Source organism: Antedon mediterranea, chromosome 6 (assembly GCF_964355755.1).
Source record: "Antedon mediterranea chromosome 6, ecAntMedi1.1, whole genome shotgun sequence".
Taxonomy (NCBI): domain Eukaryota; kingdom Metazoa; phylum Echinodermata; class Crinoidea; order Comatulida; family Antedonidae; genus Antedon; species Antedon mediterranea.
The window spans coordinates 14,812,078-14,831,697 of NC_092675.1; the positions used below are offsets into that span (position 1 = coordinate 14,812,078).

Consider the following 19,620-nt stretch of genomic DNA (forward strand, 5'->3'; position numbering starts at 1 on the left):
ACCTATATAGGGAGACAATTTATGGGGAAAAACATTTGAAATTCCTTTAAGTTTGCCTTTTTTTGGGTTAAACACTTCAATTTTTGGGAAAATTACAGATTTCACAGATTTAAAGGTTTGCGCATACCCTCAAAAAAGCTGCGCAAACCTCCTTCAAATCAATTAATATTGATTAGATAACAACTAGAACAATATAGGGAGACAATTTATGGAAAAACAATTTGAAATTGCTGTAAGTTTGCCTCTTTTTTTTAAATTAAAAAATTTAAATTACAGATTTCACAGATTTCAAGGTTTGCGTGGCATTGATTCCTTACTTTATTAAGAATTTCAGGGTCTGTCCTTACATATGATTGATTGTATTTAGAGTTCCTATGTGGTGCAGTTACGTTTAACACTCCTCTGTATTCGTGAACAGCTACATATTTTCCATTTATTGTGTCATCAATGTAAGTAATTTTCCGTTCGTAATTGGTGGCACATTTCTTAGAATAATAGCGATGGACATTAATAGTTTTTAACCAAAAAAAAGGTAAACTTAAAGGAATTTAAGACTGCGCGACTTGGTAACTACTGGGTGTATTGGAATACTTGTTATACCAAACTACTCAGAAGACTGGACTGAAACCCCTTTTCTGACCACTGGTCAAGAAATTGGCCATATGAATATCTCAGCAACCACTGGTCAGAAAAGTGATAATTGTGGTCTCAAATTACTCGCAAAGTATATGTTTATATTTGTTCTAATATAATAAAAATAATAAAACTGTCAATAAACCCCTAATTTTTAACCTTTGACACAAAGCATTAATGGTTTAGAGCACACTTTTCATATCTCAGAAATTGTTGAGCGGATATGGTCGTCGTTGGTGTCACAATACTCAGAAGATACATATTTCTATTCACTTTAATGGACAACTTTTGCAAAAAATGACCGTGAAACTTTATTTTTGCCCATTGGTCAAGAAAATAGCCATATCAATATCTCAGCAACCACTAGTCAAATAGTTATACTTTTAGTCTCAAATTATTCGCAATATATATATTTATATTTTCTCTAATACAACAGAAATACACAAAATGTTAAAAAATACCTTATTTTTACATTTAACCTATAGCTGGTACAAACATTTTTGGGTGGAGCACACTTACATTTTTAATAACTAGCGAATATTGTCTTGCTTAATCAGTGACTGTTGAGTATGGTACCGAAAATATTCTAATTGTAACCCTGGGTTATTATTCTTTGATTGTTTTTTAGGGTGGATTACTATTATAAGTGGGGTTACTATTAGAGTAGTGGGTTACTATTACTAATCTGAGGCACCTGAAAATAGTAAACCCACCCCCAACTTTTCGGTCAGCAACTCATAGAAAAAGAATAAAACAGTACGAATAAATAAATTTACTAAACTGCGCAAACATTGCGCAAACAACAAAAAAAGCTGCGCATTGACCATATTGAAATTTTGGCCCCTGTTCTGACCAAGCATCCCATTTTTTTTACGGCCAACAGCAAAAAGTTGATTTTTATTGATAAAAGGAAGCAAAAAAACATTGTTTGAATAGTTTGCTAGAGGGTGCAGTTCTGATACATTGTATTATATTTAGGCCTATGTTGCTTATGTTTATAAATATTTATTTGTTGACATCCAACAATGTACATATTAAATGAAGTAAAACTCACACATAACCATTAGAATCAATTGTGATTATACAGGTATGTTTGTTTTATGTACCACAAAAGTGAGAAGCAAAAAAAAATCAGGTGTTAGACTAAATATAGTATAATATGCTAAATCGTGGTAAATATGCTGTAGAATTGGGTTTTTCAAATTATGCCAGATTACACTAGATTTTTAAAATTATATCTAGCATAAATGCCAGATGTCAGATGGGTCAAAATTATGCCAGATAGCATAATTATGCCAGATTTGGCCACTATTCAGCGAACGTGCATCAGACAGTGTGTTTTGCAAGTATGACGTCATGAGCTCAGGCATGCATCATGAATATTCATGATATATGCACGCCCTATATAGTATCTGCCTTAACCTAATAGGAAAAAACAATGCACCCGACCCACTAGTCTATAGGCCTATTACGTAGGGATAACGATGCAACATTAAAAGTTGCCTGTTAATATTATGTATCAATATTAAAATAAAGAATTGTGAAAATCTGACTTGTAGTTTTCGAAATATAGGGTCCAAAACATCGCCAAAAATAATCGTTTTTAGCCACGAACGAAGTAAATAAATTGCGCCCTCAGTAGGCAATTGTATGACCTTAATAAAAAAAAACGGTTTTTAGTAAATATATTTTGTATATCAATATTGTAAAATTCAATCAAATAATTATGATATTACATGTTTATTAAATAAAAGAGTGTTTATGCAACCTCATTCAAAGAATTTCAATACATTATTTTCCCGACGTGTGTGTCAGAGAAAACGTGACTTTACGGCACACGTGAGAAAATTCTTCCGCAGTGTGGTGATTCGCGTCAACCAATCAAAGGGGGAGAATAAAAATTCGTTCAACCGTACACTCTCTTTTCCCAGACGTTTTTTTGGGGTCCAGCAGCTTGGACATTAGTAGAGTTTACAAAATTCAAAAAATGTCAGCCGTAGATATATAGATTTCGTGTTTGAAAAAGCTTCTTATTAATTATGTCCTCTAGGAATATAGCTGCCTAGAGCCGCGGCGCGAAAAAAGAACCGGACAATGCTATTTTTAACTTGTTGGTTTTCAATTTAAAAAGAAATTCGAAATTGTATTAGTTCCTGTACCAAGGAGTTGTAAATTCAGATTATACTATGCATGTAAATTTAGTTACCAAAACCATCTGTAAAACCAAGGACATAGTTCTTGAAAACAAAAATACTGTATATATAATATTCTAAAAGTTCTTTTGATAATGCTAAAATTGTCATTTTATTAAATAATAAAATTAGAAGAAACCACAGTATAATTTATTATGTTTATTATAGATATCATAATTATATATTATTCTGTATGCTGTATGATATGGCTAGGATATTTGACCACACAGGTATAAATATTTGATGGCATGGTATTATAAAAAAATTAAATCACCTGTACCTGTGTCATTATACCACAAACTATTATATCTTTTAAAAACAACATTTTGCAATACTTTATAAACTTTCATAAAATAAATAACTCAGATAAATAATAACGTACGTATTGAATAAAAGTGCAAATTCCGGGGATCTAGCCCTTATATTTTTAAAAAGAACCTCAGCCAACCATGGTGGGGCCCTGGGCACTCACTTGCATCTACCTAAAAATCTTGCATCTTTGCAGATTTACTTTTTGATCAAAAAACATTTGAAATGTTTACATGTTTGAACACAATTATTTGCTTACATACTGTACAGTGGTATTTACATGAATGTAAAAAAACTTCTAATTAATTTAAGAACATTGGTCAGAAAAAAAAATGTAATGTAATGCGCTATTTCATGAAGATCAGAGCGCTGTGGACTTGGACCTTTTCAACAACATTCTTCTCCCCTAAGGGTCACGACGTGTCATCGGCAGTCAATTACGGCGCCATTACATCTGTCCACGACAGTGTGTGTGTGAACTAGTACACCAGGGTATCCCCCAAACCATGTCAACATTTTGCGCATATTGAATGAAGTCAGTTTTCTGTGACCTACTGTACTGGTGTGAAATATGCCAAATTAACATTAAGGATGTCTCGCTATCGAATGACTATGGTTGGAATGTCTGAATATATGGAAATTATTTGCTTTTATATCACACTAAATGAATATAAATATAGAAAATGTGAATAATTGTTCCTAATCCTTAAAATAAGACATTGTTTGGCAAGTTGCACTTGCAGTGTATTAGTAATTAAACATTTACAAATAATTTCTTAAAACCTTTTATATACGAGCAATTTTTAAAAATGTGTGTTTAATGCACGATTTATGATTTAAAATAGATCACAACAATGAAGTGTACACCTAATTCCACATTATTATCTTTATATGAACTAAGTTCTGGCAGGATCTTCTTCAATGTAAGCATTTGTTTCTTGTGCACAAGCAAGTAGTGCCTTTCTTTCATCTTCATTGTCTTCTAATGCTACAATATTATCTTTAAAAAAAAGAACTTAAATTTAAGGCCTAAAAAAAAAATAGTTGTTTGCTGTCATCCGCCGCCTCTAATTTCGCCAAAAATTTGGGGCGGAGATAAGAAAAAATTGTTTTTTTACGTTGAGGGCGCTTTTTAAAAAAAAGTTTTTTTATGATTTTTTTTGCCCGAAAAGGTGTAAAAATCGAGTGTGCGAGGATGAAACAATAAAATAATAACGTAGCGTATATTTTGGTGTATAATCGCACTTTTGACACGCAAATTTAACCTCTAAATTAAGGGTGCGTCTTATTATACACCGAACATAAATGCCTCAACACACAGATATCGCCACCTCGTTGGCTAGGCCTGGCCTAGGCCTATAGTATTACTAAAGAGGCCTAGCCTAGCTACAGTGTACTAACGTAACAGCAACCTGCTAGTTTTCAAGGCATTTTAGCGTGATTTTGTACTAAATATGATGAAAAGATTTGTTCATTATGGAGCTGTTTTAGGCGCTCCGATAAAATTTCATTTGTTTATGATTGGAATAGTATTATAATTATACGCATGACCGTCGTACCCCCAGCGCGAGCGAGCCCTTCTTGGCAACCACATGGTGTACAGTATTCGACTAGTATATTCTCCAGTTCGTATCCAGATATTCACCCCCTGGACATTCACCCCCTGGAAAACTACCCCCCGGACAACCACCACCTGTACCACTACTCCCTTAGGACAAATACCCCTTTAGGACAACTACCCCTTTAGGACAACTACCCCTTTAGGACAACTACCCCTTTAGGACAACTACCCCTTTAGGACAACTACCCCTTTAGGACAACTACCCCTTTAGGACAACTACCCCTTTAGGACAACTACCCCTTTTGGACAACTACCCCTTTCGGACAACTACCCCCGGACAACTACCCCCCCGGACAACTACCCCCCGGACAGATACCCCCCGGACAGATACCCCCGGACAGATACCCCCGGACAACAACCCCCTTAGGACAACAACCCCCTTAGGACAACAACCCCCTGGACAACTACCCCCTGGACAACTACCCCCTGGACAACTACCCCCGGACAACTACCCCCGGACAACCCCCTAGGAACAATTACCCCCTAGGAACAATTACCCCTAGGAATAATAACCCCCGGACAATAACCCCCGGACAATTACCCCCAGACAATTACCCCTACCCCCCCGGGTAATTACCCCGCGGACAACTACCTCTGACACAATACTCCCCGTAGGACAACTACCTCCTGGACCTGGACAATACTCCAAGGGCAAATAATCTTTACGAAAAGGGAGACCCCACTATACGAAAAGGGAGACCCTAATATACGAAAAGGGAGACCTAAATATACGAAAAGGGAGACCTAAATATACGAAAAGGGAGACCAAATATACAAAATGGGAGACCCCAATATACGAAAAGGGAGACCACACTATACGAAAAGGGAGACCCTAATAATACGAAAAGGCCGGGAGACCCAAATATAGGTCTCCCCTTTCGTATTGGGTCTCGGGTCAGGTCTCTGGTCTCTTTCGAAACACCCGTTAAAAACAGATGATTTCATTTTTACAGAAACCGGTCCTATATATTTGTCTACTTTTGGATTGGGGGGAGGGGGGGTAGTTAATAGTTGACCGGGGGTTAGTTGACCGGGGGTTAGTTGACCGGGGGTAGTTATCCTAAGGGGGTAGTTGTCCTAAGGGGGTGGTTGTCCGGAGGTAGTTGTCTGGGGAATTGTTATCCTAAGGGGGTAGTTGTTTGGGGGGTTATTATCCTAAGGGGGTAGTTGTCCTAAGGGGGTAGTTGTCCTAAGGGGGTAGTTGTCCTAAGGGGGTAGTTGTTCAAAGGGGGTAGTTGTCCGGGTGGTAAACATCCAGGGGGTAACTGTCTAGGGGGTAGGTGTCCTAGAACACTCCAGTTGATTATAGCATAGACCTAGCGTACACACTTCTAGGATACATAGATACTAATCGAATACGATTGTCCGTGAAAACGTGCGCCTCTCTATAAAAGGATTAAGCGAGGCTAGCTCACACACATGTGCGGTCATGCACTCGATGTTGCGGGTGCGAAACTCATGAATAACATGTTAGAAAGAACTGACGGAATGGGGGACTTCCCTTCTTGTTGAGGCTGGGCGTGGCCGTCTTATACATTGACGATATACAAAATACCGATATTTTACTCTCAGTTAGGGGGTGCGTCTTATACACAGGTGCGACTTATACACACCTTATACACTTTTTTCCACCCGGCCCCCTACCAAAAAAAAAACTTGACAGCAAACAAACAATTTTTTTTTAGGCCTTATTAGTATGACAAAAATTAAAAAATATGCCAAGATAGTTTTCTCCTTAACCTCGCAATGTCTCTTTTCCATAGATTTTGATTGTCAAGACCATTACAAAGAAGAATTTTTGTACTGGGTGGCTGTCAGAATTAAGAAAATTGAACAATTAGAATAAACAAAATGGTTACTCATTCTTAATATAAATAGGCATAATGTTGTATTTAGTAATTTTGGCATCAAATAATTAATCTGGCAGACTAAAAAGATTTTAAATGATCATTGTGATGATATTGAAGTGTGTTTTTCTTGTTTATGTATTTATTCTGTTTTATCTTATTTTATTTCAATTATATATCATATAACAGCCATTTGCCAATTAAAAATATCTTTACTGTAATATCGATGCAAAATAATAACTTAAAATAGTATAGTTTTCCATAGATTATTTAACAATTATTTTGCACTAATGTAGGTTTATACTCAAGGGTACGGTGTAATATTAGACATTCAAATTCAATATTTACCTCTTTTGCCAATGTTTACAGGAATTAATGTAAGTAAAACCACTAGTGAAATGATGGCTGCAGCTCCTGGTACAAATGATAAAATTTCTCTGTAAAACCTTCCACATTTGTCACAACAAGTCCTAAAGGTAAAAGATTTGTAATAAATGTGTTTGAAAGTGAACATTAACCAACCAGATCATACCATTCATAATGAACACTACCATTGTTAGAAAGGAGTAGGAAGAACAGTGTTCCGTGGGCCATAGAATCTGCAATGTTACGTCCATTACTCACTTTTAGTACGGGTTATTATGTCTTCCAGCTCGATATTTGTGCCAAAATAGATTTTTTCAGCTAACTTTGTTATTTTCGAGATGCTAAATCAAAAAAAGTTAGGTGCCATTTTTTTCGACCACTCCTTCAGCCGCCATTTTGTATTTCAAAATGGCCGACGTTCCACACTAAACTTGGTCATCCATGGTATCATTGGAAAGGGAATGTAATACTGATTATTTTATTCCATTACACCAATATCAATAAACACATAGTTACATAGTTATTGCAAAATAAAACAAAACACGTGACCAATAAAGGTCAAAAGGTCAAAATACAATTTCACCGAAATACTGTACTGTTTGGTATTGTTGGATAGATTTTTTTATTCTGAATACAGTTTTACTAATATCTATTCTATTTTACTTTGTTTATCGTCATGATTTTCCAATTATGTAAATAAATTGTTCTGATTTTTTAAAAATAGGAGGTGCACAACTTCATGTAAATGTCGATATGTTGACAAAATTACGAAATGTTATGTTTACACGTTTTAGAAAAACGCGACAAAAATAGGGTGGAAAGAAAGAACTAGATTTGAACTCGTCACTTTGACAAGTTAGTTATCCGCACGCACGGTAAACACCACATGCACGTCATACATTGGAATTTTGCAAACAGTAAAAGATTATGGCATTATGACCTGAACTGAAGAATATGATATTTAATTAAATGTGATGAACTATGATGTAAAATATGAAAATACGACTTTTTAAATTCAACTGGCCATATGATGACGTCACAACATCTGATTGGCAAAATGTTCACATGAATTCGTATCTACAATCCAATAGCTTCCAGAAAACATTTTAATCATGATCAAGTCAAGAGACAAATATCCTATATTTTATTTTCCAGTGGCCATACAATGACGTCACAATGTCCGTTTAGCCTTATTGACTTCTAGAATTTGAAATAAAACTAAATTTCACTGTTTACTTTAGAAACTATGACTATTTAAAAAAAGACATAATTTTGACATTTTCTTTAGCTTCTTCATCAAAAATGTGCGCGAATTGTCTAATTTAATGTGTTCGTATGGCGTTATTTAAAGTGGAAAAGGTCTAAATTGTTTTCAAAATTACTAAAGAAAGGCTTGAAAAAGGCTTGAAAAAATCCTATGATCAATCATTGAAATTCATAAAATCGCGTGTAAGTCATGTTGCGCAATACTGACGTCATTCAAAAATAGGAGGTGCACAACTTCACGTAAATGTCCATATGTTGACCAAGTTACACAATCTTATGTTGACAAGAATGACAGATATGCGTGCAACAAAATTCGTGGAAAGAAAGAAAAATAACAAAGATAAAAAAAGATCGTGACAGTAACCAAGTTGTGGATAACCAAAAAGTTATGATACAATACAATAACAAGGAGTTATCCGCTTGCGGATAGCTAATTATCCAATACAAAAACAAGGAGTTATCCGCCGAGATAGGATAACTAATAATACAGAAAAAAAAGTTGATGATGATCTCATACAATCACAAGGTGGGGATAACTAATTGAAAATAATGGGGTCAGTAGACGGCATAAATCCTTAGACGGAACACTCTTATAGTAATTAGAAGCATAATTTCCTTTAATGTATCGTGTTCACATACAACTTATAATGTATTCTGCAACATTGGTTTCGTCAAATCGGTATTTTGGTGATCAACATAGCATTTGTGGCAATAGATGACGTCATGATCAGCAAAGGGCACTGTCCAAGTATAGTTCTTCACAGCTCTAAAATAATGTATAACACGACTGATACACTGAAATATTATTATTAGTTTGTTTCTGTAATGTTATTGATTATCCAAGAACAATTATATATAACTAGATGGTACACTCGCTTCGCTTGCGTACCATCTAGGTCGTGCCCACAGATGATTCTCGAATACATAGTAATTTTAACGTAAAAAAAACTGACGATTTCAAATGTACGTACCGCAGGACTATAAAACATTGCCGTTTACCGAAACAAATAAATAGATTTATGTAGTCAACCAAAATTAGCACCATGGGAATTACTTCCGGAAGAGAAACTTTTCAGAAAATGAGTCCAAATTTTTGCATTTAAACAAACCCAATTTGTGTTTTGGGTTGAGGGTTGGGGATGAGGATAGGAACAAAGAGGAACAATTTAATATATTCTTTATATTAAATTATTCTTTGTATTTCTTTATTATCCACTCAGTAACGAAATATATTTTTTTTATAGGCCTATAAATAATATACCACTAAATAGAGTAAAACATTTCCGGTTTAATAATTTGCTAAAACTGTCACTGTCATAGTCGATTGAAATAGTAAAGCACATGTAACGATACACTACGGCGTTTATATTTTTTGTAATTATTAATTAAAACAAATGTTGAGAAGCAACTGTCAGTAATAAAGTATTATATTATTATGTGTTTATAATCTAAAAGTAGGGGCTACCCACACTCACAGTAATAAAGTTTATTAGTATTTCGTTGATCTAATTGATTTGATTTCGCGCTCCGACGGGAAGTGTAGAACGCATAATAATAAAAGAGAGAGCGCTGTCTGGCAGCTGACTTGAATTGTTCTTTTAATTTCTTGACTTAACTTCATATTTGTCACTGAGTTTTGGTTTATTTTGGACTCAACTCTACAATGCTTTGAAATTCTTGGTTTTTATTTAATTTTTCTTCACATTCCTGTGCATGCTTGCATCCGAGCTTAGGCCTGATCGTTTCAACAGCATGCTTTGTTTACACATGATGCCTAGCAGAGGGCCTCCTGCCCACTATACTTAGCTCTGCCTAACATTGAGCCTGCCAACCTATAGCCACTACTACTAGTGGTCGAGCATCCTATGTCTATAGTAGGGAAAGGTTGTTACAGTTTAATGTTAAGTCTAGGGTTACCCCTCTGTTATTTACTAGGCTAAAGGAGCTTGGCGTTTTCAAAGTTTGACGTGGACGCAAAGGCGGTAAGCGACCTAAACGTATTAATTTGACAAATTCATCTTCTACATGATGTGTACAAGTCCCTTAGATTTTTTAACCAAAATCATTATAACCTGTCAAAATTGTAATGGTGTATCCTGTTGTGAATTGTTTACACAAACACAGCAGGGTCCTTGTATTAAACACAAATCTGCTTTATTGGGACTGATACACTTTACAGTAGTACAGTTTCTAGGTGGCCTTGTACCACTGGACACTAGTGATTAAGGAGTCAAATCATCAGAATTGGTGATTAAGAGCTTTTATTACACCAGAGTGAGGCTCTCCTCATCAGGGTATGACTGGAAATTTTATCTAAGGGGATTGTACATTTAATGACATCTGTTCATTCTTCGCAATTCAGTCCGGTTGTGAATCAACATACTAGCACTTCCAATAGGAAACGCTTAGGATCGGGGTTTGGAATGCACAATCTATCTGCAATAAAACCACTCCTTTTTATCAGTATGTTGTTGACCACGATTTAGATGTTATTTTTGTCACAGAAACATGGCTTTGTGAGAATGATACAGCTCTAATCTCTGCTTATGAACCAGATGGTTTTACATCAGAGTTTTATCAAAGGTGCCACTTAAATGCTGTAAACTCATGTTTTTTTAGGCTTGCTAGTCACAGATTAGTATTCCATCCATCCATAAAAACATCATCGTTACTGTTTACAGACCCCCTCCCACCCCGACAGCTCAATTCACTGCAGATTTTTCAAAACTTGTTGAACAATACTCTTTGAATTCTAATCTGATTATCACCGGTGACTTTAATATCCACGTTGATAAGACTAATGATTCTCATACCAAACGCTTTATGGACATATTGGATTCTACCAATTTCGTGCAATTGGTCAATACACCCACACAAAAGCATGAATATACACTTGACCTAATAATTACCAATAACCCCAATTTAATCAATATCATATGTCTGATCACTATTTTCTCCATGCCTTACTTAATGTCTCTAAACCATCAATAACACAAAAGAAAATTACATTCTGTTGTTTTAAAAATATCAACACCATTAAATTGTCTGATGGCTTTAGTGATTTCCTTGCCGAATCTTGTGATGTTAGTTCAAACTCTGCTGTATCTTTTTACAATCAATTTTTGTTCTCGCTTCGAGACGCGTTGGCTCCCGAGAAATCAAAGATCATTAACATCAGGTCAAGATCACAGTGGTTCTCTGATGATTGTAGAATATCCAAGAGAAAGTGTGGCATTCTTGCACGCAAATGGGTAAAGAATCCATCATCTGAAAATCTATTAGCTTTTAAGAAACAATGCACAGCATATAGTACGGGTTATTATGTCTTCCAGCTCAATATTTGTGCCAAAATAGATTTTTTTTAGCTAACTTTGTTATTCTTGAGATGCTGAATCCAAAAAAGTTAGGTGCCATTTTTTTCGACCACTCCTTCAGCCGCCATTTTGTATTTCAAAATGGCCGACGTTCCACACTAAACTTGGTCATCCATGGTATCATTGGAAAGGGAATGTAATACTGATTATTTTATTCCATTACACCCATATCAATAAACGCATAGTTACAAGTTATTGCGAAATGAAACAAATCATGTGACCAATAAAGGTCAAAAGGTCAAAATGCAATATCACCAAAATACTGTAGGCCTACTGTTTGGTATCGTTGGATAGATTTTTTTATTCTGAATACAGTTTTACTAATATCTATTCTATTTTACTTTGTTTATTGTCATAATTTTCCAATTATGTAAATAAATTGTTTTTAAATGTTCCTTGTTTTTCCATGCTAATTACTTTCTTATTTACATACAATCTGTCCTATTGGTATATAAGTACTTTAGGCGTTGTTTTCTTTATCTTAATACTAAATAAGTACCGTACGGTACTGGATTACACTTAACTTCAATGTCAAGTTTCCGAGTTATTTACTTTAAAATCAAAATAACTATAGTCCGTGAACAAAGGTGAAATAAACTGTTGTCAAGTCACATCTTTGTTTTGTTTCGTTGGATAGAAATTCTGAATCTATTTTATTTTTAGTAGTTTACATTTCTGTTTTTCGTAAAAAGAAAAAAATGCTACGGGTCATGGTATCATTTGCGTAGCGTTCAAAATCATTTGTATTTTTGTCAAAGCGGGTACCACACAATATAAAGCCATCTGTGCACAATGCCAATGTTAATTGGCATGCCTTTCCCTTTGAACCTCAGATGAAGTGCAGCAGCAAACATTTTTTCATTTGATATTATTATACAGTGAAAAAAAAAAAAAAAATAAGATCAATTAGTTTTCCTCAAATAAAGTTTACACGAAATTCCCTTTGATTTTTACGTATGGTTTGTGATTATCGCAATATAAATCCTAACTATACATGGTTATTATTAAAAGTCACATAGAATAATTAATCAAACAATACTTGTTTCTGGTAACTTAACTTTAAGAACTTATCGGAAATAAGGGAAACAAAATCCGCTTTCCAGCAATAATATTCAAATTAGTTTGAGAAAAACGAAATATTTTAACTACAGACACTTTATAAATATATACCGTATGTAACGATTTCAGTTATTGAATTCCCTTTTATAAATTTGTATTTTAATTTTGTTACTTTTACTGCATTTCTCAGTTATATTTATCAAAAATGCAGTGGAGTGCGACCACACACCGGTAGGAGATAGAATCGGCCTTTCAGTCATCGGTGCGTTTTGAATTATTATTATTTTATTGTTCTTGGGCATGATCCTATTGTATCCGTTTGTTGTTACTATTTGTATTCTTGTGAGTATTAGAATATGCCACCAATTTAATTTATATTTAATAAAATTATGTTATCATCTGAAACGGTGGAAGATTATTCGACTACTTATACACAGTAGAGATGAGCTGTTTTCTATCCTGCCTTTATGGTCACACAAATATCCAATATATATAATATAAGAATGTGTACATAAATTAATTTAAATAAGCAACAACTTTTTTATCGATTTACTTTATATATATAGGCCTAGGCTTACAACATACAACCATGCTATTGGCAGAAAACCATGTTTGAAAAAAACAACATAGACGCCACTGCACTGGATATAGTTATAAATAAAACTAAATTAACTAGCAGAATTAAGACAAATCTAAATTACTTTCCAAAGTTACGTTTCTGTTTCTGTTGTAGTAGTTGTATGAACTTGCTCAAATAAAAGGTACTAAAATCAATTACTTTACCTCCAAATCATGTTTGCGTCGCAACTAATTTACCTGCAAAGCAATGGTTGTTTGATCTTGTTTTTTACTTGCAATGCGAAAACCGGGCATATCGAGGATCTTGATAGTAAAACTTATCTTATACTAAAGTAGTTTAACACACTGAAATTGTTATTATAACCAGATAAATGTTACCAACATTTGAATGAATAAAAAAAACGTATTTATCTTTAATACGGAGGAGACCTTTTTTATTGTACATTTAAAAATTTATTTACATAAAATTGGAAAATTATGACAATAAATAAAGGAAAATCGAATAGATATTAGTAAAACTGTATTCAGAATAAAAAAAAAAGCTATCCTACGATACCAAACAGGAAAGTATTTGAGAAAATTAAAATGTTGACCTTTTGACCTTTTTGGTCACGTGACTTGTTTTATTGTTAAATAACTATGTAACTATGCATTTTTTGATATGGATGTAATGGGATAAAATGATCAGTATTATATTCCCTTTCCGATGATACCATGGATGACAAAGTTCAGTGTGGAATGTCGGCCATTTTGAAATACAAAATGGCGGCTGAAGGAGTGGTCGAAAAAAATGGCACCTAACTTTTTTGAATTCAGCAACTCAAGAATAACAAAGTTAGCTAATAAAATCTATTTTGGCACTAATATCAAGCTGGAGCTAGTTTTCCTTACATGTGACTGTACTAATACCATAAAGTACTGCATGGTACAAGAACAACTTACATGCAGTCCAAAATTGATGGCTGTGATTCTGACCAACGTCGATTGTTCCGCATTATGAACAAACTTCTTGGTAAAGGAAAAGATGGTTCCTTTCCAACTGCTGTGTCTGACTTGCAACTTGCCAACGACTTTAACACCTTATTTCGTGACAAGGTTGTTAATCTCAGGAAGTCATTTGGTGATCTACCATGCCCACATCAAATTACTCAGCAGCTGGATTCAGAACATTCATCAAACTCACCCCCACTTTGCAATTTCACCGTAGTCACTGATGATGTAATTCACAAGCTAATAATGAACATGTCATCAAAGACTTTAGCTCTTGATCCATTTCTAACATATTTTCTTTTACAATTTCAAAGCATATTGACTCCAGTATTTAGAATTATTATTAATTTATCTTTATCAACTGGTACCTTTCCTGATGATTTGAAGTTGGGTCTAGTTACACCCATTTTAAAGAAGCCTTCAGTGGATCATACTTCCATGGCAAATTTTCGACCTATTCATAATGTCGCTTTCTTATCTACTGTAAGATCCTTGAGAAATGCTTTAAATCTCATACATTTTCTTGACGACAATAATCTGTTCGACCCTCTTATATAGAAAGCACCACAGTACAGAGTCAGCCATAGTCTGTGTACCTCGACCTGTCGGCAGCTTTTGATACCATTGGTCATTCCATTCTTATTGCAAGACTCTCGTCTATTGGTATCCGTGGATCTGCTCTGACTTGGTTCAAGTCATACTTGTCTTCTAGGAAGCAGCAGGTCCAGATTGGTAATTTCAAATCCACCTCTATCGACCTGAAATGAGGTGTTCCTCAAAGATCAATACTGGGTCCAGTATTGTTTTTAGTTTACATCTCGCCCTTGAGTGATATCATTAGGAGAGATTGTGTCCAATATCATGTGTACGCAGAGGATACACAACTGTACATCAGCTTTAAACCAGCAGAGTTTAATGAGGCAAAGTCGGTTATCGAAGCTTGTGTTGTTGATGTTCAGGATTGGCTAACTAAAAACATGCTCTTTTTTCACCGTGGTAAAACCTTGTTGGAGGTTAGAAAAATCGGAGTTTTATTTGACTCAGCAATGACTATGTCCAGACATATCAACAACATTAGTAAATCTAATACCTACCACCTTCGTAACATAAGATCAATTCGCAAATCCTTAACCCACTCCTCGCTTATTAAACTTGTCCATGCACTAATATTATCATGGTTAGACTACTGCAATGTCAGTTTGGTCTACCAAATAAAGAACTTAATACATTACAACTTCTTTTAAATACTGCAGCTCGACTTGTATCCGAAACTTCAAAATTTGCTCATATTACACCAATATTATATAAACTTCACTGGCTTTCAATTAAACAACAAATTATTTTTAAACTAATGTTAATTACATATAAATCTCTTCACGACAAATCATCATCATATATTTCCATTTTAATAATACGTAGATCTTCAGTTGCAAAAGATCTCTTAGGTTTACCACTAATCCATCTGCACTTTTTGTTCCACCCAGCCGCCTTAAGACCTATGGTGATCAAGCTTCTTTGTAATTACTTTCTGTTTTTTCTCTCAGCGCTTTGGGACAATCTTTTGATTGTATAAATTGAACAACATTTAACATACGCCGCTCATATTAAGACAAAAAATGGGCCTATAGAGACTAGGCATAGCTTGGCATGTTTAACCATGCATATATATTTGGTGATAAATATTATATTGCAATGAACGATTCTTTTGTTTTAATTAAAAACATAACATAACTTTATATTTACTATTTGTTTTCTTAATCATTTGCAGAATTTTAATGATTCTTCCATGTCTCGATACCATTCAGTTAACGTTTTTCATTTACGCTATTTTTCAGAAATACAGTAAGGTTGAAATCATACTAATGCTCAAAGTAAACCATCACTAAGCATTTTAAAAATTAGAAAAATATCTAGTACTAGTAGAAAGTGAAAATTACAATGTTTCCATGCCTAAAATTTAAAGTTCACTCCAGCTCTCTAGATTTTAAATACCATTTCTTCCTTGATGTCAAATCTTGAAATCAATTAGCAATTAAATTAGCCCATGATAAATATGAATTAGAAAGTGATATCTATCAATACAATTATCTGCTGGTGTCCCCCTTTGGACCCGAGCATCCAAAGGGGGACACCAGCAGAAAGCTGAACATCAAAGGAGAGGTGGCGTCATTCACCGAACTATGACGAATGACAGAACATTATGTCAACGTCATTTGCGTGAACAAGGCTACTGAAAGTAGCTGAAAAGTAGCAAGTAAGTACTTGTCAACTGGTTTAACTAAAAGTTAACCTTTATTTATTTAAATATTCATTGAAACCAGATGAAATTTGTTGAGAATCTACGTACGATCTATGGTGAGGAAACAATAAATATTGTTCGCCAAGAAGAAAAATTAGTGAGGAAGGTTTCCCGCCAACGAAATCATAGGGTTTTTACATTACAATGTAAACGTAAAAACATCACACCTCCGAGTCTACGTCTCAGCTGTCCAATAAACACAGGAAAAGCTCACAGCATCATAAAACAAGCGGAAAAACAACTAATAAGAGAACGAATTAGGGTAATCACCAACAATATAGAAAATCTAGATCAAAGAAAAGTAGTTCTAGAAAGAAAACTAGATCAAAATATTACGAACGGGGGGGATAGGAACAATATCCGGAACTTCATACAGAAATGTCAAGAGTCAGAGTTTATCAAAACAAAGGAACGACATGTAAACAAACTCTCATGGTGGGAAGAAAAGGCGAAGAAACTAAGAAATAACATCAACAAGAAAATAGATTTGAACGGCACGATATTGAAAGAAAAATGGGTAGTAAATTTGTCAGACAGGAATCTATCACCGATCGAGCACGACATACTAGAAAAAGGCCTGAATTTTGCGATTGCCAAAGAAACGCTACCCATCCAGGATGTGATCGTAGCCACTGAAGTAGCCTGTGAACAGATAACTGAAGCGGAAAGAGATATTGTACGAGGTAAGGTTAGTAGCATTTTAAAAACCACCAAACCACCACAAACAAATATCACAAAAGAGCAACATTCAGCCATACATAGCCTAAAAAAAGACAAAAAAATCATGATCTTACCGGCAGATAAAGGCAAAGCTACGGTGATCATGAACACCCCACCCCTGATTACAAACGTAAGGTAAACATGATGAAAGATGGGGATGTCTCCGAAAAACTTAAAAAGGACCCTACAAAGAAATACAAGAGAAACCTTGTGGAAATCCTAAACAGATTACTAGAAGAAAAGAAAATAACATATCAATGGAAAACCAAACTCTTCCCCACTGCAGAAATCATCCCACGATTATACTGCACACCTAAAATCCACAAACAGAACAGTCCATTACGCCCAATCGTAGACAATATTAACACAATATACTATGAAGTCTCCAAATTGCTCTCAAAATTATTATCACCGTTGGTTGGAAACACAGAATTCCATGTGGAAAATTCTAAACAATTAGCAGTCGACATAAAAGCACTGAACAACATAGACATAGGAAAACACACACTTGTATCCTTTGATGTTATATCGCTATTCACAAAGCTAAGACACCTATAAAACCAACAATCAACATAACACACAACACTTTACTGAAAGAAACCAAGATCTTGGAACAAGTCCAAAGAAAATTAAACACTAATTTGAAAACGGAGGACATCATGGAGCTGTTAAGCCTAGTTCTTAACACAACATATTTCACATTTAATGGTGATATTTACAGACAAAAAGAGGGAATGGCAATGGGCAGCCCTGTCAGCCCCATAATGGCAAATATATTCATGGAAGACATGGAACAACGTGCCACAGAAACAGCACCATCACATATCAAACCGATTTTCTGGCGCAGATATGTAGACTATGTCCTGGCAATTGTACCAATTGGATTTGAAGAAGAACTCCTCCAACATCTAAACACCATTGACCAGACAGGCCAAATAAAATTCACCATGGAGAACATGAAAAACAATGCCATCCCTTTCCTCGATACTCTAATCACTATCCAAGACAATGGTAACATAAAAACATCAGTGTACAGAAAATCGACACACACAGACCAATACCTGCACTTTCAATCAAATCACCCGCTCGAACATAAACTTAGCGTAGTCAACACCCTAGTGGACAGATGTGAAGCCATCGTATCAACAGAAGAAGGACAAAAACAAGAAATGAGTCATATAAAAGCAGCTTTATCAACATGCGGATATCCAGAATGGAGTTTTAAAAGAGTTAAAGACAAAAGGGAACATAGAAAAGCAAACAAAGACAAAGAAATAACAACAGATAAAGAAAAATCCAAAGTCAACATTGGTTTACCATATGTCGAAGGAATGACTCAAAGGCTAAGAAGAACATTGAAACAGCACAATATAAATACATATATCACTCCCAAAAACAAATTAAGAGAAAGTCTCGTTCATCCTAAAGACAAGATTGACAAAGATCAACAGTGTGGTATAGTCTACCAAGTAGGTTGCCACAACTGCAAGAAAGGTATACATAGGGGAAACGGGCAGAGCATTAAAAACAAGAATAACAGAACACAAAACAGACGTGGAAAAAAATACGGTAGGGACAAGAACCAGAAGTGCTCGCCATTCAAAATCTAAAATTCTACACAAATCAGCTATCACAGATCACGCCACCATAGAAAATCACATACCGGATTTTGAAAATACAAAAATATTAGACAAAGAACAACACTACTTATCAAGAAAAATAAAAGAAGCCATTTGGATAAGAAAAACGAATATGAACATCAACAGAGACCAGGGAGGACATGAACTGAGCCAAATCTACAATTACTTAATAAAAAGGGACACCCGAGCATCCAAAGGGGGACACCAGCAGAAAGCTGGCCGAACTATGACGAATGACAGAACATCATGTCAACGTCATTTGCGTGAACAAGGCTACTGAAAGTAGCTGAAACGTAGCAAGTAAGTACTTGTCAACTGGTTTAACTAAAAGTTAACCTTTATTTACAATAGGTCCTTAAATCTCGACAACCACTGGTCACAGTAAGGTAATTTTGGTCTCAAATTGATCAGTAGGTATACATTTATATTCAGTCTAATGGGAAATTGTATTATTAAATAAGTTCATTTGGATCTGATAATGTAATGTGAAAAAAAAGTTACTTCTATATGATCCAATATAGTATCGAGTTTGTAAGATGATATCGGTACTTACATTTCCAGAGAACTTGACGTTTCGCCTACTAACAGCAAGGCATAATCATAAGTGAATACGTTCTGGTGACGTAGCGGTGACGTTACGGTGACACGGTTGAAAGGAGCCATTGTGAAGTTTACCGCTTGGAGTTATCCAAGTTAAATGTCCCACAGAACTACACATTTGTCTC

General features: G+C 35.0%; 1 protein-coding gene across 5 annotated transcripts in view; it reads right to left on the bottom strand.

Moving 5' to 3' along the window:
- Nucleotides 1-1,768: 1,768 nt before the first annotated feature.
- LOC140051325 (major facilitator superfamily domain-containing protein 12-like) overlaps nt 1,769-19,620 on the bottom strand; it is a 67,382-nt gene continuing 49,530 nt past the window's right edge. For all 5 annotated transcript variants that reach the window (XM_072096503.1, XM_072096504.1, XM_072096505.1 and 2 more), the window contains 2 exons: nt 6,951-7,072; nt 1,769-4,134 (listed from right to left, as the gene is read on the bottom strand). In XM_072096503.1, coding sequence (XP_071952604.1) covers nt 4,031-4,134; nt 6,951-7,072 — 226 coding nt within the window. In that variant the 3' untranslated portion in view covers nt 1,769-4,030. The remainder of the gene's footprint in view (nt 4,135-6,950; nt 7,073-19,620) is intronic.